This window comes from Squalius cephalus (genome assembly GCF_949319135.1).
Source record: "Squalius cephalus genome assembly, chromosome: 11".
Lineage (NCBI taxonomy): Eukaryota > Metazoa > Chordata > Actinopteri > Cypriniformes > Leuciscidae > Squalius > Squalius cephalus.
This window is the reverse complement of record NC_137132.1, coordinates 5,969,556-5,996,640: the sequence shown is the minus strand read 5'-3', so window position 1 is coordinate 5,996,640 and position 27,085 is coordinate 5,969,556. Positions and strand designations below refer to the sequence as shown.

Genomic DNA, 27,085 nt, shown 5'->3' with positions numbered 1-27,085 from the left:
AAAAGTGCTGGTTAATTTCTAAAAAGAGAAACTCTACAAATGTGTACACATTTTGTGATGAATCACTCAAACGCACCATTGATGTATCAGCTGTGAATCCAGATAAGAGTTTAATATCCACAATGACCATGTTAGTCCTTTCCTGTAGACCATCATATCTGGAAAACAGCAAATGAAAAAATGCCTCATATAAATGTACAAATAAGAGAGAACAAAAGCCAGTATAATTACCAAGACACATGCAGAGTTTTAATCACTCGAATCACTCATAATGTGTCAATAATAAAAATGTTGTATCTCAAGTCAGTGTGTAGTGTTTTAACTACTGAGATACACCGTTTCAGTTTATATTGCTTTTGTGTTTATTAAGATGTTAAAAAATATTCAGAAAACATTTATTTGTTAGTTAATCTTAAGTCATTGTCATGTTCTAGTCTTTTGACTTAAAGTCCTCCTGTGGTGAAAATCAAGCTTTTAATGTTGTTAATATGTGTATGTGGTGTTTTTAATATGCTTTAAGACAAACCACGTGTAAATTCACAAGTCAACACCATTTCTGAGTATTTTCTCCTTAAAACTGCAGTGAACCAAAGACAGTCTCAAAAACACGGTTTGAAATCACTGGTGTTTCTGACGTCACAAACTACCTTGTAACCAATCAGATCAACGTGTGATCGTCAACGAGTGGATCTATGAGCTACTGTGAGTGAGTGGAGGCGGGGCTCATTTGCATATTCATAGAACCGCGTATACTAAATGAGGCAAGGGTGTAGAGTTACATTCAATCCGTTTTAAGGCATGAAGAATTTAAAGATGAGTTTTAAGGGATACAATTATTGACTACAGGGAACTTTAAATAGAAATTCTCTTACTTGACAGTGAAGTTCAAAATGAAATCTTGTCCCAATGTTTTGCAATCTCCCTCAATCTTAGCATCAATGCTCAATGTTTTAGCTTCAGTAGGAGTGGGAATGTTGTAGAACTGAGCCATCTGAGAGAGTCAACACCAAGAAAAATACATTCATAAATCATCTCACAGCAGAATAACCAAAATGCCAAGAGAGAAAGTGAGTGTGAGTAAATGAAGCTGAACGCACTACAGACCTGCACAGACACACAGGTTGAGCCCTTCACTTCAATGCTGTATGTGGCTGGAAGTTTCTGCAGCTGCTTCTCCTGGTACAGTAACTTGTTGTCCTGATTGACATTAAAGTGGAGAGTGTCTCCTGCTGACCGTACCGTCACTGTGCTGGAGCCGTCAGAGCTGAACACTTTGGTGGCGTACAAAGACAGAGCCTGAAGAGCCACCACTGTGTCCTGGGAAATAAAGGTGTTCAGTAATGCCACTTTTACTCATTCACACCAGTAATAATGTGTTTGATTGAAGAGGTTTGAGTAACCTGTGTGGAGGAGAATCCTCCATAAGCATTCTGCTGTTTGACAAGCCAACTAACAATCCTGTTAGCATAGCCCAGATCAGCTCTAGTGACTGAATCTGCAGTGAGAACAGCAAGCAGCACATATGAGCTGATCTCCACTGCCAGAGAATCAGAGTCATCAGCAGAGCCAGACTGAGACCAGTGGAGAAAAGAGCCTTAAGGACAAAAGACACACGCGTGACTCAAGGAGCATGATTAAAACAAAAAAAGGTAAAAAACTGTTCCATCATTAATGAATAATTACCCAGAAACAAATGAGTAACACATTATTATGACCGCCGCTAGCGTAGCTAGCGAAAGCGGTCATATAGGGATTGTCAAAGTATTTTTTTTTTTTTTTTCCCGTCACCTTACTGAATTTTTCGTCAACGATACCAGGGACACCGAAGCACCGGGGAACATGAAATTTGGTGGGCATGTAGCCCCACTAGACTTCTAAGGAAAAATTTCGTTTGGTCCCCGGGGGCCACTCCCCCCCCGCGCTGGGCCCCCCCAAACCCAAAAAAATGCAGTTTTTCCTAAATAACTACCTGAACCGTGGCACCGAGGATGAAGAAATTTTTATGGTATGTTGGTCTACTAGACTTTTACGGAAAAATTTCGTTTGGTCCCCGGGGGCCACTTCCCCCCCGCGCTGGGGCCCCCGTAAATTTTTCGTCAACGATACCAGGGACACCGAAGCACCGGGGAACATGAAATTTGGTGGGCATGTAGCCCCACTAGACTTCTAAGGAAAAATTTCGTTTGGTCCCTGGGGGCCACTCCCCCCCCGCGCTGGGCCCCCCCAAACCCCAAAAAATGCAGTTTTTCCTAAATAACTACCTGAACCGTGGCACCGAGGATGAAGAAATTTTTATGGTATGTTGGTCTACTAGACTTTTACGGAAAAATTTCATTTGGTCCCCGGTGGCCACTCCCCCAGCCGCTCTGGGGCCCCCGTAAATTTTTCGTCAACGATACCAGGGACACCGAAGCACCGGGGAACATGAAATTTGGTGGGCATGTAGCCCCACTAGACTTCTAAGGAAAAATTTCGTTTGGTCCCCGGGGGCCACTCCCCCCCCCGCGCTGGGCCCCCCCAAACCCAAAAAATGCAGTTTTTCCTAAATAACTACCTGAACCGTGGCACCGAGGATGAAGAAATTTTTATGGTATGTTGGTCTACTAGACTTTTACGGAAAAATTTCGTTTGGTCCCCGGGGGCCACTTCCCCCCCCACGCTGGGGCCCCCGTAAATTTTTCGTCAACGATACCAGGGACACCGAAACACCGGGGAACATGAAATTTGGTGGGCATGTAGCCCCACTAGACTTCTACGGAAAAATTTCTTTTGGTCCCTGGGGGCCACTCCCCCCCCGCGCTGGGCCCCCCCAAACCCAAAAAAATTCAGTTTTTCCTAAATAACTACCTGAACCGTGGCACCGAGGATGAAGAAATTTTTATGGTATGTTGGTCTACTAGACTTTTACGGAAAAATTTCGTTTGGTCCCCGGGGGCCACTCCCCCCCCCGCGCTGGGGCCCCCGTAAATTTTTCGTCAACGATACCAGGGACACCGAAGCACCGGGGAACATGAAATTTGGTGGGCATGTAGCCCCACTAGACTTCTACGGAAAAATTTCGTTTGGTCCCCGGAGGTCACTCCCTCCCCCGCGCTGGGCCCCCCCAAACCCAAAAAAATGCAGTTTTTCCTAAATAACTACCTGAACCGTGGCACCGAGGATGAAGAAATTTTTATGGTATGTTGGTCTACTAGACTTTTACGGAAAAATTTCATTTGGTCCCCGGGGGCCACTTCCCCCCTGCGCTGGGGCCCCCGTAATTTTTTCGTCAACGATACCAGGGACACCGAAACACCGGGGAACATGAAATTTGGTGGGCATGTAGCCCCACTAGACTTCTACGGAAAAATTTCGTTTGGTCCCCGGGGGCCACTCCCCCCCCCCCCGCGCTGGGCCCCCCCAAACCCCAAAAATTGCAGTTTTTCCTAAATAACTACCTGAACCGTGGCACCGAGGATGAAGAAATTTTTATGGTATGTTGCTCTTAAGGCCCCACATCAACCTAGCCCATAATCACTCATTTGTGATTTGCGCCCCTCCCATAAAAAATGAAAATGCAATATTATTCTGCTTTAATCGCCCCTATCTTCAGTGGAGATGTTCAGAACTGCACCATATTTCATGTGTATGATTAACTTGACATCCTCTGGGGGTATCCTCTGCTAAGTTTCGTAGAATTTCATCCATGGGGGGGTATAAAATAAATTCATTTATGTGCACATTTAGTGACTGTACACTCATCGGCCTGTAGATGGTGCTGTTGAGCGAAAGGGTTGCTGGTTTAGGATGATACTGTCACACACACACATGCAGGAATACAAACAAACGCAAGCATGCACACACACTGACATCCACACGCACAGACACACACCCATACACACACATACAAATCCACATGCACAGACACACACACACAAACACACACGCGCACACATGTACGCACACATACATACACGCACAGACACACACACACACACACACACAGACACACACATACACAAACACACACACATACACACACACACACACACACACACACACAGACAGACATGCACATACTACTACTTTTTTTAGGTATATACATAAACACGCAATACAGCCAAATTACTCCACGTCATTTATTTTTGTGGAAAGCCAGTGCAGGCCTGAGCGGCGGTCATATTTTGTACTGCGATGCGGTACATCTAGTTAACATTCTAGTTACTACTTTTATTATATCTGTGGAATACTTGAGTCTGATTGGTCAATAGCACCATCCAGTGGTGTGTTATTGCTCGACAACAACCACTGAAAACGTCTCTGGTTACTTACGTAACCTATGTTCTCTGAATAGGGAACGAGACGCTGCGGATAGCGCAGTGGGATATTCTCTGAATGTGCCGATTGCCTGAAGCCCTATAGAATCACGCCAATTCATTGGCTGATGGCGCCCGCGCAATCTGGCTCCGCCCCGACGCGCTTACGTCGCATCATTACATATTTGCGCGCGCCATCTGCTCCTCAGATTTCTCTGCCGAAAAGAAAACCGTCAGCAGCGCGGGGAGCTTGCCAGCTAACGCAGCGTCTCGTTCCCTATTCAGAGAACATAGGTTACGTAAGTAACCAGAGACGTTCTCTTTCATAGGTTCACTCAACGCTGCGGATAGCACAGTGGGAACGGACTACCAAACTCGCCAAGCTAGAGCGCTTTCCATGACTGGTACATAAATGAGACAACGACCAAGATGAGTTCAAACAGAAAGAACCTGGGAACCCGGGGTCATGTCAAGATCCAAATTATAGAACCTTACAAAAGGGTGCGGAGAGGACCAGCCTGCCGCAACACAAATGTCCTCCAAAAGTGCTCCTCTAAAAATTGCTTGAGAAGATGCCACACTTCTGGTGGAATGTGCTCTAATGCTAAGAGGTGAAGGCAAGCCACGCACCTCGTAAGCCAACGAGATAGCTTCTGTGACCCATTGGGAAATCCTCTGCTTTGATGCAGCAAGCCCACGGCGGCCAGCACCGAAGCAAACCAGAAGCTGGTTAGATTTCCTCCAACCGCCTGAGCGGTCTACATATATCTTAAGAGAACGAACTGGGCAGAGCAAGTTAAGCTTCCTATCTTCCTCAGAAGAAAATGGAGGAGGGTGGAAAGTGTTAAGGTTAACCACCTGCGAGCGGAAAGTTGTGGAAAGAACTTTGGGAACATACCCTGGTCTCGGCCTCAAGGAAACCTTGACCAAGCCAGGAGCAAAGTCCAAGCAAGACTCGCTAACAGAAAGAGCTTGTAAGTCTCCTACCCGCTTTAATGAGGACAAAGCCAACAAAAGAGAAACCTTGAGAGTTAGAATCCACTCCAGAGCTGACTCCAAGGGCTCAAAGGGGGCCTTCGTCAAACCCTCTAGGACAACAGAAAGGTCCCATTAGGGGAACTCTAGGGGAGCGGGCCGGTTTCAGGCGCTTAACCCCACGCATGAAGGCCTAAACTAACCTTAGTTTCTCCAGGGGAATCTCGTCCGATTCCCTATGTGCTGCAATAGCTGCGACATAAACTCTGAGAGTGGTAGCAGCTGCTCCAGAAGCAAACTTCTCCTGCAGGAACTCCAGTACTGAACCAACAGGGCAGTTAACTGGGCTCCTATCATGTGCTAAGCACCATGTCTCAAAAACCTTCCATTTGGAAGAATATAGCCTCCTTGTAGAAGGGGCTCTAGCACTCTCAATGGTCTCCTGAACGTCAGTTGGGAGATCAGAACTTAATGCTAACGGCCTCTGATCGGCCAAACATACAGCTTCCACATGTCTGGGTGAGGATGCCATATCCCGCCCTGCAGCTGGGACAGCAGGTCTTCCCTGACCGGGATCTTCCAGGGGGAAGATTCCAGCAGAGGAATTAGCTCCGAAAACCATGGCTGAGACGGCCAGAACGGAGCTACCAGGAGGAGGCGGACTCCGCTCTCTCTCACTCTGGCCAAGACCACCTGGATCAGTTTGATGGACGGGAAGGCATAGAGTTTCTGCGTTGGCCAAGGGTGAGCGAACGCATCTATCCCTAATGGAGCCGGGGGACTCAGGGAGAACCAAAACGGGCATTGGGACGACTCTTGAGATGCAAAGAGGTCCACTTCCGCTTCTCCGAAAACCTCCCAGATCAGGGCCACCATCTGGCGGTTCAATATCCATTCTCCCGATCAGAGTTTCTGCCTCCACAGAAAATCTGCTGCGAGGTTCAGAACCCCTGGGACATGAACTGCTCTTAGAGATAGGAATCTACTCTGAGACCACAGGAGAAGGTGACGCGCATGCCTGTCTAGGGTGCGCGACCGAGAACCCCCCTGCCGGTTCACATGAGACACCACTGCCATGTTGTCTGTTCTGACAATTACATGGTGTCCCTCCAGAAGAGGGAGAAAATGATGCAGAGCCAGAAAAACGGCTCTTAACTCCAGGCAGTTTATGTGCCAAGAGAGAGTCTCACCAGTCCAGACCCCACATGCTGGTCTGCCCTCGAAAACTGCTCCCCAGCCGGTGAGAGAGGCATCCGTCGGAATCATCTGGCGATGAAATACCGCACCCATGCTGACCCCTTTCCGAAGAAAAAGAAGGTCCCGCCAAACTGACAGGGCTCGAAAGCAACTGCGCGATACCTTCAGTAGGCGAAGGGTTGGCCCGGAGGGCCGAACCCCTGAGAGCTTCATCCACCACATGAAGGGTCTCATGTGGAGCAGGCCCAGCGGTAGCACGGAGGAGGCCGCGGCCATTAGGCCCAGCATCCTGCGGCAAGTGCCCACAGACACATGATGGCCTAGCGAAAAACGGGCCAAGCATGTCGTCAGACTGGAAATCCGTGCAGGAGCCAAGCGGGCCTGCATGAGAACGGAATCCATGTTCACCCCCAAGAAAACGGTGCTTTGAGCCAGAGCAAGAACACTCTTCTTCGAGTTCAACCTCAAACCGAGAGACTGGATATGACTCAGAACGATGTCTCTGTGGTGGGTCACTAGCTCCCTGGATTGGGCTAAAAGAGCCAATCGTCCAGGTAATTACAGATGCCCTGAAGCCGCAATGGGGCCAGAGCTGCATCCATACACTTCGTGAATGTCCTCGGGGCTAGAGCGAGGCCGAAGGGAAGGACCCTATACTGGAACGCTCTTTCTCCAAAGGCGAACCTGAGGAACTGCCTGTGTCGCTGTACAACCTGGATGTGAAAGTAAGCATCCTAGGTCTACTGTCACGAACCAATCCCCTGGCCGAATCTGAGATATGATAGCTTTCAGCGTCAACATCTTGAATTTCCCTTTGTAAGGGCGAAGTTCAGTCGGCGGAGGTCCAAAGACCCCGTTGAAACTGGGGGGATTGCGGCAAAACTGAAGAGTGTAGCCGAACCGAACTGTGCGATTTATGCCTGCCTGCCCAGCCGCCATGTAGGATTTCCCAATGAGAGGAAGTAGTCCTACATGCTTTAGAGGGGAGGAAGGGGCGTGACTTCCAGGACGGCGCAGACGACGGAGCAAGATGGTCGGCTAAAGTCTCCTCAAGCTGCTGCATTAGTGAGGCGCGCAGAGAAAGGCTGCTTCCAGGATCTGAAAATCTCGTGATGCAGATCACTGAAAATGGCAGCTTTCTCCGTTGAGGCCTATATATATATTTTTTTTATTTTTTTTTACATAAGCGCGCTCATGACATTTGCGGCAGGGGGCGCGCTGATAACAGCGGGCAGATTGCCCGTGCTTGACTCCTCTGCGGCGGTCAACCGAGAGGGGGAGGGCTGGGCGAGTCCCATAGGAACTGTCATGTCTGTGTGTGGATGTGGGCGCGGGATAGCGGGCACATTTACCACACTGAAAACATTGTCTGCTTGAGTGAAGCAAATGCACGTTGGTTCCGTTTTTATAGAAAACTTGAGACATGCAGAACGTAGTGTTTGTGGGCAGTGGGTAGTGGGCACATTTACCACGTTTAATGCGCAATCGATCTGAGTCGATTTTAAGTGTGCGAGCCCTGTGTAGACGGGCAGTGCTTGTGTGTAGGAATGGGCACTGTTTTTTTTATTTTTTTTTAACACATAAAACACCATCGGCCGTGGCCGGGACACCAGAAAATACACTCTCTTGGGGATTTATCTGGGTAGCCGCGAAAACGGCATTTGTGTGCAGGCAAGCGGGCAATGGAACCGGCTTTTTTGGCTGCAGAAAACACTGGACTAGTCACATTTGCTGGCCAATCAATAGCGAGCTTCTCCGTAGCGCGTGAAAGTACGTCAACGAGCCCCGCGTAGGCCGCTCGGCGGGATAACCTAGTCGGCGAGAGTAGGCCCGGCCGAAATCCTTGGAGTCGGAAGCCTCGGTAAAAGTACATCCTCCAGCCCGAAAGAGACCGCGTCGCGTGCTCTCGGGCTGGGGCGCAAATAATCGTGCGAAAATTCGACTGGCATGCCTCGCACGTGCCGAGGGGAGGGAGGGAGGGAGAGAAAGAGCGGGGCTCGTCTGCTCGAACTCCACATCCTCAAGCTCTACATCCGAACCCCAAGTCACGGATCCTCGAGATGCCTCGGGAGCGCGAAAGGGGGAGACGAATGATTCCCTCTCTAAAAACGCGTTTTAACCGCGATTTGAGGGTTTTGAGCAAAACATTTTCACAGAATTGCATTTAGACGATCATATGACTACATCGCGCGCATGTGAAAAGCCCAAACATAAACATCACTTACTGCGTGGGTCGTCGTTAGCGATGTAACGATCACATGGCGGAGTACAGCGTCGGTATTCCATGGCAACTTCACAGTAAGGAGAAACAGAGTTCCGCTTGAACAGTCGCAGAAGCGGCGAGAATAATCCAGAAGTCATATTTTTCGAGCTCAGAAAAATCACGAGCGAAGGGCAAACGTGACCGCTTCGTTCTGAAGGCAGATAAATCTGCGGAGCAGATGGCGCGCGCAAATATGTAATGATGCGACGTAAGAGCGTCGGAAAACGCTCCCGGAAAGTTTTGCTTTTGGTGAGCTAATAAAATATTAAAACTCAGTCGAATCAATATTTTGTGTACGGTTATTTAATTATGCCATCCAGTCTCGTGGACTCGCTCTCTCTTGTTTCATTAAAACGCAGATGCTGCCAATTTGCTATAGTTTTTTTGTACACTGTTGGATTATTAGACAACAAACAAGTACGATTTTAAAACAGCTTAATCTCATATCAATATCTCTTATCCCCATAATTATTTCTGTGGTGAAATGCTGTGTAATAAGTAGTATGACTGTATACCGTATCTCTTAATTGTCCGTCTAGTTTGAACTTGTCGCACTAGCAATAGCTCTCACCACGGCACCTTTGCATTTAAAGAGCTAGTTAAATATTTCGAATTAGATCAATATTTCGTGTCTTATTATTTACTTATGTGGCAAGTAGTCGTGTAATAAGCGGCATAATGCACATCCAGCCGGTTGTTATCTCAGAATAAACGCCTTCTGGCTCATTCCTGATCACCCTGTCGGGTTTATTCTGAGAGAACAAGCAGCTGGATGTACATTATCCCATACTTAACTAACAAGAAACTCTGATTAATTAATTATTAAAAAATAGTTGAATGTGGTAGTTCACTATTAGCTAATCAGTAACTAATACTTTTTCATAACTCACATAGGACTACAAAGAACTACTGTATACAGGTTCATAATTAATGTTAATAATCCATAATTTATAATATATGGTTATGGTAATTCAATAGTAATGACTCAAGTGTTACTACATCCTTCTAAAGGAACTACTAATAATTTGGATCAGTATTCTAAACTGAAGATCATGGGAACACACTAGTAATGACTAAAGTGTTACCAAATCCAAAATCGTACAATAATCTTAAAAGCGTACAGTTACTTCATAATTACTAGAGAGTTATCATGCTTTTCTCACTTTAGAATATTGATTCAAATTATTAGTAGTTCCTTTAGAAGGATGTAGTAACACTCGAGTCATTACTAGTGGATTACTGTTACCTTATATTATAAATTATGCAATATTCATGTTAATTATGAACCTGTATACAGTAGTTCTTAGTGGGAGGTATGAAATAAATAGTAGTTACTGATTAGCGAATAGAGAACTACCACATTCAACTGAGCCCTATTACTTACTAATATGTTAATCATATTTTCTTGTTAGTTAATATTAGTTAAAAGAATGTTAATAGTGTGTAACTCATTTGTTCCTGCGTAGTTATTCATTAATGATGGGACAGTTTTCTAAAGTGTTACTAAAAACAATAGTACGGTCATAAAAGACAACAGAAAGTCATCAGAAACAAACCTCTTACCATCTGAAATAGCAACATCTTCCAGTTTCTTGAAAAGCTGCTGTCGAGTGTCCGTGTCTCTAGCCAGACTGAAAGTGTAGGCGAGCAGGGCAGTGGTGTAAGTGTTTTTGACATCCTCAATGACGGACCTCAAGCATGACAAACCTTTACTGACGACAGGATCCTGTGGAAAAAAAAACACATACAGTAGGAATAAACGCTGTGAGTGTCATTTTTCGATGAGTTTTTACACTGTAAAAGGTGTTCAGTTCACTTAAATTTTTTTAGAAAACCTGTTGCCTCAAAATTATGAAGTAAATGAAGACTAAAAATTTACTGTTTAATGTTATGTATTTGTATTATTTTTCTTTATTCATAATTTCATAATGTATGTTGTCAAGCCAGAGATTCATGCCTGTGTTGAGTGCATGAGGAGACTTTAGATAGCATGGAACCATGTGAAGATCATGTCACATGAGACAGGTGGATGAGCTATATTTTGTAGAGGGTGTGTACAATGTAACATGTTGCAACTGATGCAGATGTAAACAACAAAGATAGTTCTTAATATGGAAGTGAATTTTGCCATGTGTTCGCATGACATATACGTTCCATTTTTAAAGCTCAAGCAACATAGTTTGTTACCATAAAAGGAAGCTGCTCTGTAATGTATATAAACTCAACCTTACTGTACCACCTCAGAGAAACAGAGGCATGAGAAACAGAGAAACAGAGGCATGAGGGCAGAGAAACATTAAGCCAGAGAAACCATTTACATCTAGCATGATGGGATGAGAAGATAAAGAAATGGGGAACAGAGAAATCTGGAATGAAGACCTCTCATGTAGCCTTATTCTTATATGCCTGTTTCTCTCTGTCTGACACATGATACATAATAAATTGAGATCTCTTGGCAAAGGTAACTGGTGTAGCTTCCGTGATTCAACCATAATGGGGAAACCAATGATCTTTAAATCTACAGTAAATGAGCTTACTATAGAGTTATGTGAACTTGACAATTCCACATTATTAAATTTTTTTGATTAAGCATAAGTTTAATACTTGCTTAATTTTGAGGCAACAGGTTTCCTCAAATTTTTTTAAGTTAAAGTTAAAATGAAAATGACCCCATGATTTACTCACCCTCAAGTTATCCTAGGTGCATATGACGAATGCAATCGAAGTTATATTAATAAACACCCTGATGCTTCTGAGCTTTATAATGGCAGTGGATTGCATCATTGCATCTATCAGTTTGAAGTACAAAGAAGCTCATCTATTCATCAAAAAAGTGCTCCACAGAAGGTCTTTATTAACCCCCCAGAGCAGTGTGGAGTTCGTTTATGATGGATGCACTTTTTTGAGCTTCAAACTGAGAGTTGCAATCTGGCAAACTGCCAATATAAAGCTCGGAAGCGTCAGAATGTTTATTAATATAACTCAGATTGTATTTGTCTGAAAGAAGAAAGTCATATACACCTAGGATACCTTGAAGGTGTGTAAATCATGGGGTAATTGTCATTTTAAAGTGAACTGCTCCTTTAAGTCAACTGATTACAATTTTAACAGTGTACCATGTTTCCTACAGATGAACTTACTGTGACTGGAGTTTCCAGTTCAAGCAATGATGCAGTAATGTAGGCAGTCATGGTCACATCATCATTCACCCCACCCTAGAATTTATTAGAAATAAAAGATAAATAAATCAACACACTCAAACCACTGAAGGAAAGTTCATCTAGACAAACTGTGATGTTGGCTTGAGAAAGTCTGAATAAAGACGATAGATAGAGAGATAGATAGAAGATGACAGACCTTCATTCTGTTGTTGAACAGTGTTCCCTGTTGGATAAAAAAGCCGTCTGAATCCCGTCTGCTTATTAACCAATTCTTTGCACTCTGAATAATTTTTGGATCAATAAATATGTATTTCTGAGCTTTGCCAAAGGACCTCAGCACAAAGGCAGTCAACCTGATGGTGTGGGAGATATAATTAAAGTCATTTGAACTGAGACAAATTTTTAAATGTGTTTATTGGGTTTATTTTTGTAGATTACCTTGATATTATTTCTGTTAAACAAAAGTAATAGTGAAAATATATTTACCATGTATTCCCATCACCATAACCAAATGTGCTGTATGATCCATCCGAATGCTTGTAGTTCATTTGTCTCTGGTATCCTGTTTAGTGTGATAATGGTTAACACTTCAACAGTTTGTTTGAGTGTTGAATAATGTATAATTTGGTATCAAACCGTCTCAGTATTTTCTTGACATGATTTTGTCTCTCACCGCTCTGCAGGAAGCCTGTGGCTCTCTCTCGGATGGCCGAGGTGAGCTGCTCCGTGTTCTCCAGATACTCCAGAATGTAAATATTGGGAGAAAGAAGAGCCATGTTTTGCTCTCCACAGCCGTACGGCATCCGTAATAATCCATGAAGGTTCCTCAGTGCACGACCCAATATGTCGCCTGTAAACCATACACAAATGACACTCACTACATTTTATAAGTCTAAAGCCAATCTCCTCATTTCTGCTCATGTTTGTAAATGTTACCAATGACTGAAAAAGAGGATCTGGCTGATCCCTCTATCACATCTTTAGGAAGAGTCAGAGCCACTTCCTCTGAGAGACTGTCACCTATGAACCAGACAGACAGAAACACATCAGTGATCAGCAGAGTAACGCTATAAACATTATAATACCACCTGAAGACCCAATAATAATAATATAATCACAAACAGGAATTATTGTGATTCAAGCACTTTAGAAAAGGGGAGAAAATAGCCACAATTTCAAAATTTGGCACAGCTGAACAACTAAACTACAGTTGTCATGAAAGGCTGACAAATTTCAACTTTCTCAATTAAAATGTCCGATACATATGCCCTCCACAATTATTGGCACCCCTGGTAAATATGATCAAAACTGGCTGTAAAAAATAAATCTGCATCGTTTATCCTTTTTATCTTTCATTCCAAAAATTTGCAAAATTCTAACCTTTCATTGAAGTAAAAGAATTGAATGTGGGGGGGAAATCACATTATGAAATAAATGTTTTTCTCCAAAACACGTTGGCCACAATTATTGGCACCCTTTTATTAAATACTTTTTGCAATCTCCTTTTGACAAGATACCAGCTCTGAGTCTTCTCCTATAATGCCGGATGAGTTTGGAGAACACCTGACAAGAGATCAGAGACCATTCCTCCATACAGAATCTCTTCAGATCCTTCAGATTCCCAGATCCATGTTGGTGTTTCTTCTCTTTAGTTCAGCCCACTCATCAGGTCAGGGAACTGGGACGGTCATGGCAGAAGCTTCATTTTGTGCTCCGCAACAAATTTTTGTGTTGATTTTGATGTTTGTTTTGGATCGTTGTCCTGATGGAAGATCCAACCACGGCCCATTATAAGATTTCTAGCAGAAGGCATCAGGTTTTGATTTTTTTATCTGTTGATATTTGATAGAATCCACGATGCCATGTATCTGAACAAGAAGTCCAGGACCTCCAGCAGAAAAATATGCCCACAACATTAAAGATCCAACGGTATATTAAATTGTACACATGGGGTACTTTTTATCCTTGTGTTCACCAAACCCATCTAGTGTGTTTGCTGCCAAAAAGCTATTTTTTTAGTCTCATCTGACCACAGAACCCTGTGCCGTTTGAAGTTCCAGTCGTGTCTGACAATTAAATTTGCTGGAGTTTGTTTCTGGAGGAGCGAGGAGGATTTTTCTTGAAACCCTCCCAAACGGGGATGTAGGGTTTTTTTAGTTTTTTTTTTAGGCTTTCTGACCCCAAGACTCAACTAATCTCTGCAATTCTCCATCTGTGATCCTTGAAGAGTCTTTGGCCACTCAAACTTTCCTCCTCATCGTCCATTAAGACAGTATAGACAGACGTCCTCTTCCTGGCAGATTCGTAACATCTTTAGTTGATTGGAACTTCTTAATTATTGCCCTGATGGTCAAAATGGGGATTTTCAATTCTTTAGCTATTTTCTTACAGCCACTTTCTATTTTGTGATGGTCAACAATCTTTTGCTACGCATCAGAACTATATTCTTTGGTTTTACTCATTGTGATGGATGATTAAGGGGATTTGGCCTTTGTGTTTCCTCATATTTAAACTCCTGTGAAACACGAAGTCATAGCTGGACAGTTTCATGTTCCTAGTCACCCTGGTGTGCTAAAAAAGGTAAATATTAATGGGAATATACTTCAGAGATATTTTACTCGTAAAAAATTCTAGGGGTGCCAATAATTGTGGCCAACGTGTTTTGGAGAAAAACATTTATTTCATAATGTGGTTTACCCCCCACTTTCAATTCTTTTACTTCAATGAAAGGTTAGAATTTTGCACATTTTTTGAATGAAAGATCAAAAGGATAAACGATGCAGATTTATTTTTTACAGCCATTTTTGATCATATTTACCAGGGGTGCCAATAATTGTGGAGGGCACTGTATATATATTTTAGCTCCCTCTATTGGTCTTCAAATTTGGTGTGTCCTCAAAATGTCCTCTATGCAATGTGTACTTATTTTCATGAAGTTGGAGTTTGTGTTTAGAAGACAAAGAGGGTTGCAGCATTATCAGCGCTTGTACACCAAAACATATGAAATATCTGCAGACTAACCCTTTGGACACAGTAACCAGCTGTGAGTCTCTGTCTTTTCAGTTCCTTCCGCCTGCAGCAGAAATCAATCACATCAACACATCATACATAAGCAGCATTAAGATCATGAGTAAATGATGACGTGTGCTGACCTGTACGAGCAGACTTCGTGTGACCGTGTCAATGCGTCCTCTCTCCGGGACGCTCACAATCTCATTGTCACACACAGTCTGGGACGCCTCTGCCTCTGCACTGACTGTAATATTCAAGACTCCTACAACACGAGACATACGTGAATATACAACTGAGAAACAGACGCGTTTCCATTACCCTTCAAATTGTCAGCCAAAATTATGGCGATGGATGTTGGTAGGTTTACGTATATCGCAGCCACCGCACTAGTCATTATTTTTAATTGAAGGAGACGTAGACGTGTTATCCAAGCATTAATGGCAAGGAAAGTGCCTTTACTTAGGAGCGAAATATTTAGCAAAATATTCCTTTTTCGAACAGCCTGAAAAACCACCTCATGCGAGCATAAAAACTACCAACATCCATTGCAATGATGTTTGGAATGACTTATCGTTAGAGGGAAAAATAACGTTTTAGTCGCATAACATCGGTTAATGGAAACGCCATCATTTTGCAATAGTTTTTAATCGACATTTCAAAAACATCCCAAAAGTTTTGTGCAAATCTGTAATGAAAAGGCGGACTGGAAAACTCACCAAGAACAGAGGGAGTGAGGATCCATTTAAAGGTTTTTCTTCCATTAGCACATAGACAGGATGAATACTGATCATCAGAGGAGGCTTTGAGAGTGTAGTCTGAGGAAGGAGCTGGAGTCACTTTAACCTGTCAATCAAACACACATGATTAGTGGCATATTTGATATGATTTGATTAGACTGCGTCTGAAATCTCACCATGATGCACTTGGACAGATAGTTGAAGACAGTGGCCTTCAGCTCAAAGATCTCCCCGCGGATGATGGAGTAAGGCAGAGAGAGCTCTAGGAAGAAGGGCTGGAAAACTGTCAGCTGAGCAGGAGGAGCCAGACCCAGACCTTCAGAGGACAGGCAGAAGGCCTCCGTCTCCCAAGAGGTGATGGTGTCAGGAACCGTGACAGGAACCTGAGCTGATCCAGAGTCCCTGTGGAGGAATTACAACAATAGGCATATTTGATTCGGACTCAGCCATTTTTCCTGTAATAAATGACAACATTCAGCACACAGATGATGAAAAAACTGGATTAAGAATCTGCAAAGCAAGCAAGGTATTTTCTGTCCTGTGGGCAAAAGGGGAGGAGATGATGTATTAAATATAAGATATGATGTTAAATGTACTGATTATGCTTTAAATACCCCACTTCAGCAAGTTCCCAGAGCCACGTTTCTGGAAAGACAGTTCGAATCGTCACTGCTGGAGAATCAGGTGTTGAATCAGTTTCAAATGTACCATCTATTAAATAATCTGGATGAGGCTGTTGCCATTCACGGACATAAACTGAAAAAAAGTGATATTTTGTAGTTTTAAGTGATATGTATGTGAAGAGTATACGTCAAAATGATCTATTCTATATCCAGTCATAAGTAAATATAAAATGGAAAGCAGATCATTATTTTAATACACATATTTTCACATATATTAAACGTTTCAGTTTATTTAGTTTTAATATTTTAAGGCTGCAAAAGTTATATAGTTTTATAGATGAGTTTATCTTACCAATATTAACACTGATTTAAAGTTCACTAACCCCCCTAACACATCTCAATAATTGTGGAATTGTGTGAGTTTCACAATTTCACAAATTCAATATATTAGATTTTTTTATATATATATATTTAATAACGAGCACCAATATATTAAAACATTACAGCTTGGACTGTAATAACAGTACATGTACCTACCTTTAATACACTCATGGAGTCGCACATAAAAATTTGATGCCATCTTCAATCCCACTTTCTTCCACATGGTGTAGTACTCCTGAAAAGAAGTATAAGGATTAAAGAAAAATGAAATAAAAGAGAGCGCTGCAGTGATGGCTTCTTTGTTGGTGTATTTACTCAGAATGAATGATAAGAGAATATGCATATAACAAAAGCTCAAAAACATTACATTCTCAACATTTTTTCACAGTAATGACTCGTTGTAGAAATAAGTGACTTTAAACATTCCATCACACTAGAAGGAATAAGAAAAATATGATCAACAAGCTATTTAACACTCTCTCTGTACAGTTCTAAAAACATACTTTAAAAGTATGTACTCTTTTTGTGAAGAAAAGGTATTTACTTTTGAATGTGTAGCAAAAAAGTAGGCAAGCTTTGGGACATACTACTTCATCATGTTCATCGCACGGATCTGTCGCGTGCATCCTGTCACGTAAACTGCCCTGTCAATCATCTTGTTACAGTTAAAATCCTCTATAAATCTAATTTAATTTCCTACCGTTTCGGAGAGAAATGTAGTAGCTGTAGCACGTTCATCTGCCAGTGGGTCCTTCATGGAGACTGTCCTCATGTGTTTGCAATTTGAATATAATAAGGCATTTAAAAGTTGTGTGCGCTTCACCAACGGACGTCGCTCTAATGCCTCTGGGAGCAATTGGATAGAACTAAAACCAATGAGAGCGATCGTCATTGTGTAAAGCTCGCCTCAATGTTTCTGATTGGTGCCGCGATTTCGACGGATTAGAAATGGGCTTGAATGAGCTCTTTGCCAAACTGCCGGAAGTTGTCTGGGTTTTCCCAGGGTACAGTTCTCATGCTCTAGCCCCAAAATGACGTGTGGCATTTACAGCTGGTAATAACACTATAATCTCATGCTTTTAACAAACAGAATAAAACGGAAACAACATCATGTACTCTCATACACTCAAATAACATTGACATAATGACCATTTATAATGAATAGCGGGCTATCGCGCTAATCGCGAAACACTCATGCTAACCATGTGCTCAGGCATATTAAACTCATGACACACTATTAATATAGTAAAAAACAACTACTTTAAACACACACAACTCATCAGTATTGCATTAACAATGTTTATACTCAAAACCAAAAGGAGTATAAGGAGTTACTCAAAAGGAGTATAAGGATTACAGTTATTTGGGGGGAAATTTTAATAATTTCATTGCAAGCTGATTTAAGGTGTGCCCCTAAATTTTCTGCTTGCGCTCCTAACATTTTCAGTCAGGGGCTACAGCGCTCCTAGTAAATAAAGTTAGGCCCTCTCCCAAATGGAACCATAGACAGTATATAAACTGGACACAGCGACCCCAGGTTTCAACAGAGAAAAGTGAAGCAAATTAGAAGCACTCACTTCCTGATTGCCAAGCGTACTGCGCAGACTCAAACTGAGCTTGACGACGTAGATGTGACGTGAGCAACCTGTCTGACAGTTGTAAGTCTTCTAGTAGCTGTGCCAAGCGACATCTGAATAATTCCCTTCCGAATCTCGCAGAGACGGAGAACGTGAGTATTAGCTGTCCATGAGCTAGGAGCAGGAGCAACTTTATGAATCTCTATGGGCTTCTCCCTTGACTTTATCAGACTTTATGCCTCCACGTCCCCCGATTGACTGCGAGCTTCTCCTCCTGTCTCTATGGTAATTTCCAGAGAGTTGTGTGGTTATGACGCAATCATTAGCCTGTTTTTACAAAAACTGCTTCTATGGGGCCATAACGTAAGATATAAGGTAATGGAGCCTTTTATACATTGTCGTATTTCTTTAGAATTAAATAATGGACAAATGGAGTCTTTAAACACCTCAGATGTAAAGTTATTCGCTGTCAAAATGATGCCAAAATGAATGGGAGTCAATGGAATGATAACAGCAGGTGATGGCTTGTTAGCCAATGGTGGCCCCCAGGGGTGGTACGGAATTCGAGAGCTCGATTACCCCCCTGAATGGAAAAAGCACTAAGCACTCGCGGTCTGAGTCCACACTTTCGTGACGTAATGCCGCTTTGACCAGGCGCGCAGATGGCACTGGGGACGGGGGGGACATGACCCCCCCAGATTCATAGTGACCCGATCCGTCCCCCGCCCTCACTATCCCAAACGCGATCAGTAAAAATCGACAAAAATCGGTAAAACGGGATTAATCAGTGTTTTCGCTATACATTATGTGTAGGCTATACACTATACATAAACGTGTTTTTGCAAAACGGATATAAATCCGATCTTCAATTCCCGCGCTTGGCGCGCTATAGGCCTATGCATATTTAATGGAGTGCACGTCACCGAAAGTAACCAATATGAGCTGCATTTTATTGATCATCAGCTAAAATTTCTAAATTAAAGACCGCAATAAGAGAGAGCAGTAACAGCCCTGGTAAGATCATTTCGTTTCTTTACTTATAATGATGATGATTGTGTGTTAAGCGTCTGTGACTTACTTTCACTTTGAGTTGCGATAGTTTGCACGTTTGCTTGAGTTCAGCTTCTCGTCTGCGACGATGCTGTTCCAGTAGCATCGGCATATTTGGCTATAACATTACATATAGCCTATAACACGCTCTCACGCGTTTATTTTTTAGCATTTTTGGGAGGAGTAAAATTTACATATATGGTTTCAACAACCATACATTACACTTGTTTGTTCAGTTTCGTCTGGGATGCGGCCCAGACCTCCTGAAGTGGTTTGAGCGCTCGGATTCAAATCTGTCTCGAATGCGTTTCGGAGGGCATTTACACCTGGTCTTTTCACAATCGGATAGATATCCGATCTTATTACATGGCTCGGCTGAATTCCAATGTAGAATGCGGTCTGTTATTTCTTGATAACAGACCGCTGCGAAGTATAACAGACCGTTGCCATGAAAAACAGCGCGTTGCTATGGACGCGGAACGGACTATTTTCTTTGGCGGAAGCAATACAATCGTTTTTAAATCAATAAACTCCTTTTTTAAATCAATAATTCGTGTCAAATTATTTATTTATTTTGTAGGTAGCCATGTAATAAGCGGGATAATGTATAGAGAGGCGGTCGTTATAGCGAATAACAAGCCCTTCAGGCTGATTCAAGACCCCTCCGCTTCGCGTCGGGGTCCTGTTCAGCCTGTCGGGGTTGTTATTCGCTATAACGACCGCCTCTCTATACATTATCCCTTACATAGAAAACGCATGAAGTGGCCAAGTGTAAACAGCCCCTATTTCTAAACTGAGCCGGTGATTTTCTGAACTGAAAAAAATTTACTGTATAAATGTCATATAAAGGTGATAAAGAGACAAAAAAATCACCTTGTTTTTTCAAAAACCAAACAATTAGTATTAGTATTATTATTTGCACATAGGTTCTTTGCTTTTTTCGTCATAATGATAGACTTTGTATGCTGAGATAAGCAAATGTTTAAAAAAAACATACTTTGCTGAAGACATGAAGTTTTTGGTGGGTGATTGGCATACTAGTCAAATTACAGTCTGATCATGCATTGCTAGTGGTGATCAGGTAGGCTTTTGTTTACCTTTGGTCATTGTTGTTTATCCATGATTTCAAATAACAATCCCCCAATGGCTTTTTAATGCAAATCATTAGCCCAAATTATGCAAAGTTACTACTTGAGCACTAGTTAAAGCCCAAATTACGCAAATAACGAATTGAGTTTAAATCATTTGCTGACAGCTTGGTCCCCCCCAGTTAAAAAATCCTATCTGCGCCCCTGGCTTTGACTTTCGGGAAGAAGTCTGCTGCGGCAAAAGTGCGCATCAAGGGCGCAAATCAACCACATGGGGGCGCTCGCGAGCACCCTTCTGAGATTTAAAAATTACAAATGGGACACACTACAGTCTCACTGCAGTTCAATCCACAAGACCGAAAGTGCACATGAAGTGTGCCATTTGGGACAGGGCCTTTGTTGGTGTATTTACTCTCAGAATGAAGCACATCACGGGCGCGTGCGCCACCCACTGAAGTGTGCGATGATGTAATCACGCTGGTATGCCAAGCGAAAATAATTAATTTAATAAATGCAAATAACACTCTTTTTAAACATAAAGCACAAATAAGAAATCGAACAGTATTTAAAAGTATTAGAAAAATTACATTTTACTATATATATATATTATAAAGGAATTGAAGAAAATGTACGAACATAAACAGCTTGTACTCACTATATTACAATGGCAATGATGAACCACAATAAAAGTCATGAAAATACAAATTACTTTCAAATTTCAGTATAACCATGAAGGCTTTTTATGCATTTACTTACACATGTGCAGTATATACTCTCCCAATCATTATCTACTGCACTGCCACACATATAATCCAACTGTTACCTTTAAGGATTCATAAGCGATTGAGTATTTCCACAAACGCATATTCCAACACTCGTCATCTTCAACAGTCTCAGGGTAATCTGACTCCGATTGCACTGGCAGCAGGTTGAAGATCTGTGACGGGACCATGTTCACACACTATCAGTATGATTTCTAAATAATACATGTATTTCCAACAAAATTTTATTTCCAATTTGGTGAGAAAGAATGAAGATTAATGCTAAATTTCCTGAGATCAAAATGTCAGCTGATGGATAATAGCAGCAATAAGTAAAGTCTGTTATCATTAGATTGACACTGTAGATTCCCACTATGAAGAGACATTTAATCAACACTGAATCTTAAAGCATCGAGACCTTGTCAGCATCCAGACGTTCTCCTGACTTCAGGATCAGGACGCTCTTATCTACAGCACTGAGGCCACACAGTGAACCAGGCTGAGCTGAGAGCTGGAGAGTGTTTCTCTCACCGGGAACTGCTTTAGCAGGAGAAAACTGCAGAGATACCTGTGACATACAGGGAATAGGATTTATTTTAGAAATGAGTCAGTAATACAGTTTAAAGAGGCTCATTTCTAAAGCTACAATGCACACCTTGTTTTTGAAACACTTTTCAATGTTGAAATCTTTGCTACTGGCCACAACCTTTTCACTGGGGAGAAAAACACAGTACGCCAGAATCTGCACAACAGGAGCCAGATCTAGACTAATAGACAGTTTGAACGACATTGAGCCCCTTGCTCCATCAGAAATCTTCACTTCAACCTTCTTGTATCCATGATGAACAATCACTCCTCTGGACAAGACCTGAAACAGACAGATGACACTCTGATAACAAACTGACTAGTGCAGCCAAATAATACTGTTAAACAAAAACATCTCTGTGATAATGTACATACTGCACATGTTCTCACCATATAGACGATGTCAGTTTTGAAGTTTTTAATTGTCTCTCCAACAAAATAATACTTGATGGTGACAGTAAACTCAGAGTCACACTTTAATGGTTGTTCAGTATTCTCTATAATCAATTCACTTTGTGTTGGGGTGTATGGAGTGGCAGGTTGGAAGAGCTTGACTGTTTTTTTATCAACAACGATGTAAGGCGTGTCGTCGTGTCCAAAACCACGGACCTCTTGATAGACACTTGCCTAGATTACAAAAAATCAGAAATAACTCATGTAACTAAACTCTTCATGCAATACAAAAGAAAATTAAGTGAACACAAAATATCTTACTATTAGATCAATATCACTTTTAGAATGACTGGATGTATTAAGAGAGAAGTTGGCCAGTCCATCGCTGTCTGTAATGAGATTTAGGAGCAGTTTTGTGGACCAAGTGTGACCCTCCATAAGATAAACCTTTTTGCTTTGAATTGGTGCACCTTTGAAATTTGAGAGTTTTATCTGTTGAAAATAAGATTTTGAAGGAATCAATTCAGGAATAATTCCGTACATATCAATGGTGTTAAACTGAGACAAACGGATTTTAGACTTACTTTTCCTTCAATAACTGATCCGTGTTCATATGTTTTGGGCAGGTCAGTAAATGTGACTTTACCAATTTCATAAGTGAGAGATACATAATCAGATTTTGTCATGGTGATCTCTGTAAATAGTCAAAACACCTACATAAATATTTATTCAAATAAAAGTAAAATGTCAAAAATGAGAAATATAAGAAATGTAGGTAACAGAGATCTGACCAAATTGAACAGCTCACCTGTTCCTTCTTCTGTAACCATTGCCTCAACATGAAGAAACTTCTGCATCGCACGCTGTGGATACCCGTGGAACCTACGATCTTCTACCAGTGTGACGTTAAAAAAGACTGATGCATCTAAGGTATGGATGGCACAGCCTGTCTTTTTTATCTAATTATAATGAATGAACACAAACATAACTATTAACAGAAGAATTAATACATAGATAAATGTATTAAAGATAATGTATTAAAGATACAGATAAGGTACTGTGTTTCAACTCACATACCTCAATGGTTTCCTCTAAACACCCTGAATTTGTAAAATAGAAAACGTGGGACCGTAACACATGGCACACTTTCACCCGTGATTTACCAGGTACAGGCTGTCCATAAGTGTATCTGTGAAAAAGGTACAAGCAACTGATCTACAGCCCAGGGTTGAGTTAAGAAACTAATATATTAGGATGGGGGGTTAAAGTAAGAAACTGACCCAAGAGTTAAAAAAATAATAATACAATTAAAGGAGAACTCCGGTCAATTTTAACATTGAGCTAATTTTTTTGTAAATTTAGAGTGCTGTCAGTACAGAGAACAACGACAAAAATCGGTGTTGCCTACACCGTGTTATCCTCTTTTTAAAATTTGCACCCTGTTGACTTCAATGGGGCAAGTTTTAAACCTGCTTTTAGCCTCTTAACATCCTTGATGTGTCATTACAAGTGCACAGCCATGTGAGTGATTCCTTCAGAGTGAACGCGGGTGAATCTGACTGCAGTAGATGTGCAAGATATGAATAAAAAATATACAATTTCAGCCAGCGCACATACCTGTATTTACATCCTGTTTTCGGCTGAAGTCCACAGTAGTCGATTGTCGAGTTCGGGCGCATGATCTCGATGCGCGTGAACTCGACAATCGATTACTGTGGACTTCAGCCGAAAACAGGATGTAAATACAGGTATTTGCGCTGGCTGAAATTGTATCTTTTTTATTCATATCTTGCACATCTACTGCAGTCAGATTCACCGCGTGTTGACTCTGAAGGAATCAATCACATGGCTGTGCACTTGTAATGACACATCAAGGATGTTAAGAGGCTAAAAGCAGGTTTAAAACTTGCCCCATTGAAGTCAACAGGGTGCAAATTTTAAAAAGAGGATAACACGGTGTAGGCAACACCGATTTTTGTCGTTGTTCTCTGTACTGACAGCACTCCAAATTTACAAAAAAATGAGCTCAATGTTAAAATTGACTGGAGTTCTCCTTTAACAATTAAAGGAGTCATAATGTAGAAATTTCACTTTTCCACAAGAATCAATGTATGTTATGATTGCATAATGATTGTACACTGGCCGGGAAGCCGATATTTAAGTGAAGCGTTTGTTTACCTCAGGGTTTGTAAAATAGGCCACGTGCACGCGCACGAAAAAACGAGATTTTGATTTCTTCCCCCTCTTGACGTCAAGACGGGGGAGGATATACCAAATATGGACACCGCAAACCTATGCCACGGGAAGCCCGCCCCTCTCCCCCTCTCCCCCTCAGATTCAGTTAAGTCGACTCGAGAAAGATGGAGAAACCGAGTGTAGCCTACACCTGAGATGCTCTGTGGGTGACTGCCACAAACAACATGCAAATGTGTTTTATCTACCAAAAACGGACGAAACTATCAGGGAACAGTGGAGGAAATTCATTTTTAATGACGCTGTCCCAACAACTCTTTCAAGTGGCGTATCGTTAGGTGTGTGTGCTAAACATTTTACACCGGAATCATTTACAAATTTGGGGCAAAATCAGGCGAACTTGGCCTCGAAGCTCCGTTTGGGAAAAGGTGCCATCCCAACCATCAGGGACTTGCCAGAAATTGAAAAGGTAAGACTGTGTTTTTATTGCTCTACTGTGGTTAACAAATAGCAGCTAACTGCTAATGCGGCTATTGTATGCAAGTTAACGTTACCTTCGAGGTAAACACGGGGAATGGACTCTACGAATGCTAGCCACATCTTTCCACTTTGTTTTACACTAGCATCTACAGTAGTGACGGTACAGGAGTCCATGCTCAGTGGCTAAAACTGTTTAAATGCAAGTAACTTATAACATCACGTTGCATGTCTAAAGAAGAAAAATATTGAATGTCTAAATAACCACAACGTGAAACAAGGCAAAAACACCACATGATAGTAAACGTCTATCTCAAAGCCACTGTAAGCTGATAAAAAAAAAAAACTACACCTCCGTTAATGTAATCTACATTAAATAAAAGGTAAATTTATGTGGGAGAAAATAGCAACACACGTTTTTGCTCGTTACTGATGTTAATGTATGTCTCAGTCAAAATGATTGTCTTTACCATTCAGAGACATCTTGATGTAGACGTCCTTCCATCGACTCTACATCTTCATTTTCCAGCTCTGGTTCAGAGTCCGGCTCAAACATGTACGGTTGAATCCCATAGGTCGCGGCCAGGTCGGGTTCATTGACAACTTGCGCCATGATGTCAGTTTGTAATGATGCTGAAGTTACCTGCGGTGTCAACCCCCCTCCTTCCTGCAACCAATCAACGCGCCCCTCATTTGCATTATTATAATGACCGTCCACGACAGCCAAAACATCGCATCAGATCTCGCGAGACAATAATGCCTTTAGAAATAAGGGTCTGAGGGGCTCTGTGTTTATTTTTTTTCCACTTTTCTTTTTTAGAAGGGCCTGAAAGACTATAATAGAGCATTGGGTACCAAAGTTAAAACAACATTATGACTCCTTTAAATGAAAGTGTGAATGGAAGAGCACTTTGCTTTTTTAATGCAGAAAAAAAAGAAGGAAACCACTCACTTTCCGCAAACCTCAATTCTCAGTTTCTCCTCTTCAACACTTAATTTATTTGGGATTTTTAGAGTAACTTCAAACTTAGGCAAAACTAGAAGTCAGAAGGCAGAAATCAGAGTTATTAGTACTCAATTTATATATTAAAAATTAAAATATAAACATATTATTGAAACTCTTCCCATGCAAAACTACAAATTGTCTGTTCCCTTTCAAGAGAACTCGTGCTGCGTCATAAGTTACGACACTATGGGAACACCTCTGCGTGATTGCATCTTGAAGCACGTGTGAAATCAGTCCAATGGTTTGGCGGAACGTCATAGGTGGGAGACATCATGACCTGGAAGGTATAAAGCACCCCTGAACCAAACAATGTCAGCTTCTGTTTCTTCAGCAAGCGGTCTGTGTTACTCTATCTGTCATATTTGGGGTTGTGTGCCTATATATCAATATATATTTCCTCTCTCAGGATCAGGAAGCCCGCTCTGGGGTTTCTTCCACCCCGAGTGAGGGCCCGGTGCTTCAGTTATCTTCCTCTGAGGAGGTTGGTGTACTGAGAGTCGATGCAGGAGAGTCTGAAGATTCGCCACTTCACTCTCCTGGGTACAAAAAGCTAGTGAAGGTTATCACTCGTGCTGTGTCAAAATAAAATATCAATTGGCCAGCAGAGAAGTAGGACTTTTTTTGGGGGGGGGGGGGGGGGGGATTTAGTACTTGTTTATTTAGCTACTCATTTATTTAATTATTTAATTGATTGATTTTATCACGAGGAATGACGTGTGCAAGATCTAAATCTCTGTCAATCATTTTTTTTTATAAACAATTATTGATAAAGCGAATTTTTGCACAGTATTGGAAATATTTACATTTTAAACCATGAAGGTGAGTCAGTGGTTATCACACAAGCAATGTGCATACTTTGCTCTAGAGTTATGGTGGTGAAGAAGTCTCAAACCCCAGTCAATTAATTACTACAGAAAGTGAAAGCAAAAACATTTGACACTGCATTAACGGTTCATATTCTTTCAGAGACGAGGAGAGCTGAATCTACTTCAGCGTGCTGATAATGGTATATAGGCCTAGGCTAACTGTCTTAATTTATTTTCTTAATATTTCTCTTGTGGCCCATAAGTAGTGAAAAAATTAGAAGAGAAGTATTTCGTTTTAATCAAGTTGTTTTTTAAATGAGGAGTAAGCTAATCTAACTAATCTTTTATTTTCCTCGCAGCTCTTTGGTAATGGGGTGATGCGCTTTAAAAATTTTCGGGGAAAACCTCTTCTGATCATTGTCTATTGGTGCATCAGCGCAGTGCGTCTATCAACTGAGCATCGTCTATCGGCACAACCTGGCACGGTGGTTTTTGTGGGGCCCTC

General features: G+C 41.8%; 1 protein-coding gene across 1 annotated transcript in view; it reads right to left on the bottom strand.

Moving 5' to 3' along the window:
* The window catches only part of LOC307167525 (alpha-2-macroglobulin-like), a 40,073-nt gene that overhangs the window by 1,368 nt on the left and 11,620 nt on the right, over nt 1-27,085 (bottom strand). Inside the window, exons 7-31 of the mRNA XM_079886691.1 lie at nt 25,721-25,805; nt 23,176-23,287; nt 22,907-23,057; nt 22,683-22,792; nt 22,420-22,590; nt 22,096-22,332; nt 21,776-21,988; nt 21,539-21,688; nt 21,183-21,296; nt 16,801-16,879; nt 16,255-16,396; nt 15,817-16,042; nt 15,620-15,746; nt 15,044-15,165; nt 14,913-14,964; nt 12,828-12,911; nt 12,565-12,741; nt 12,378-12,453; nt 12,088-12,244; nt 11,871-11,945; nt 10,294-10,456; nt 1,401-1,594; nt 1,105-1,317; nt 873-991; nt 77-158 (exon numbers count right to left, since the gene is read on the bottom strand). Coding sequence (XP_079742817.1) covers nt 77-158; nt 873-991; nt 1,105-1,317; nt 1,401-1,594; nt 10,294-10,456; nt 11,871-11,945; nt 12,088-12,244; nt 12,378-12,453; nt 12,565-12,741; nt 12,828-12,911; nt 14,913-14,964; nt 15,044-15,165; nt 15,620-15,746; nt 15,817-16,042; nt 16,255-16,396; nt 16,801-16,879; nt 21,183-21,296; nt 21,539-21,688; nt 21,776-21,988; nt 22,096-22,332; nt 22,420-22,590; nt 22,683-22,792; nt 22,907-23,057; nt 23,176-23,287; nt 25,721-25,805 — 3,431 coding nt within the window. The remainder of the gene's footprint in view (nt 1-76; nt 159-872; nt 992-1,104; nt 1,318-1,400; nt 1,595-10,293; nt 10,457-11,870; nt 11,946-12,087; nt 12,245-12,377; nt 12,454-12,564; nt 12,742-12,827; nt 12,912-14,912; nt 14,965-15,043; nt 15,166-15,619; nt 15,747-15,816; nt 16,043-16,254; nt 16,397-16,800; nt 16,880-21,182; nt 21,297-21,538; nt 21,689-21,775; nt 21,989-22,095; nt 22,333-22,419; nt 22,591-22,682; nt 22,793-22,906; nt 23,058-23,175; nt 23,288-25,720; nt 25,806-27,085) is intronic.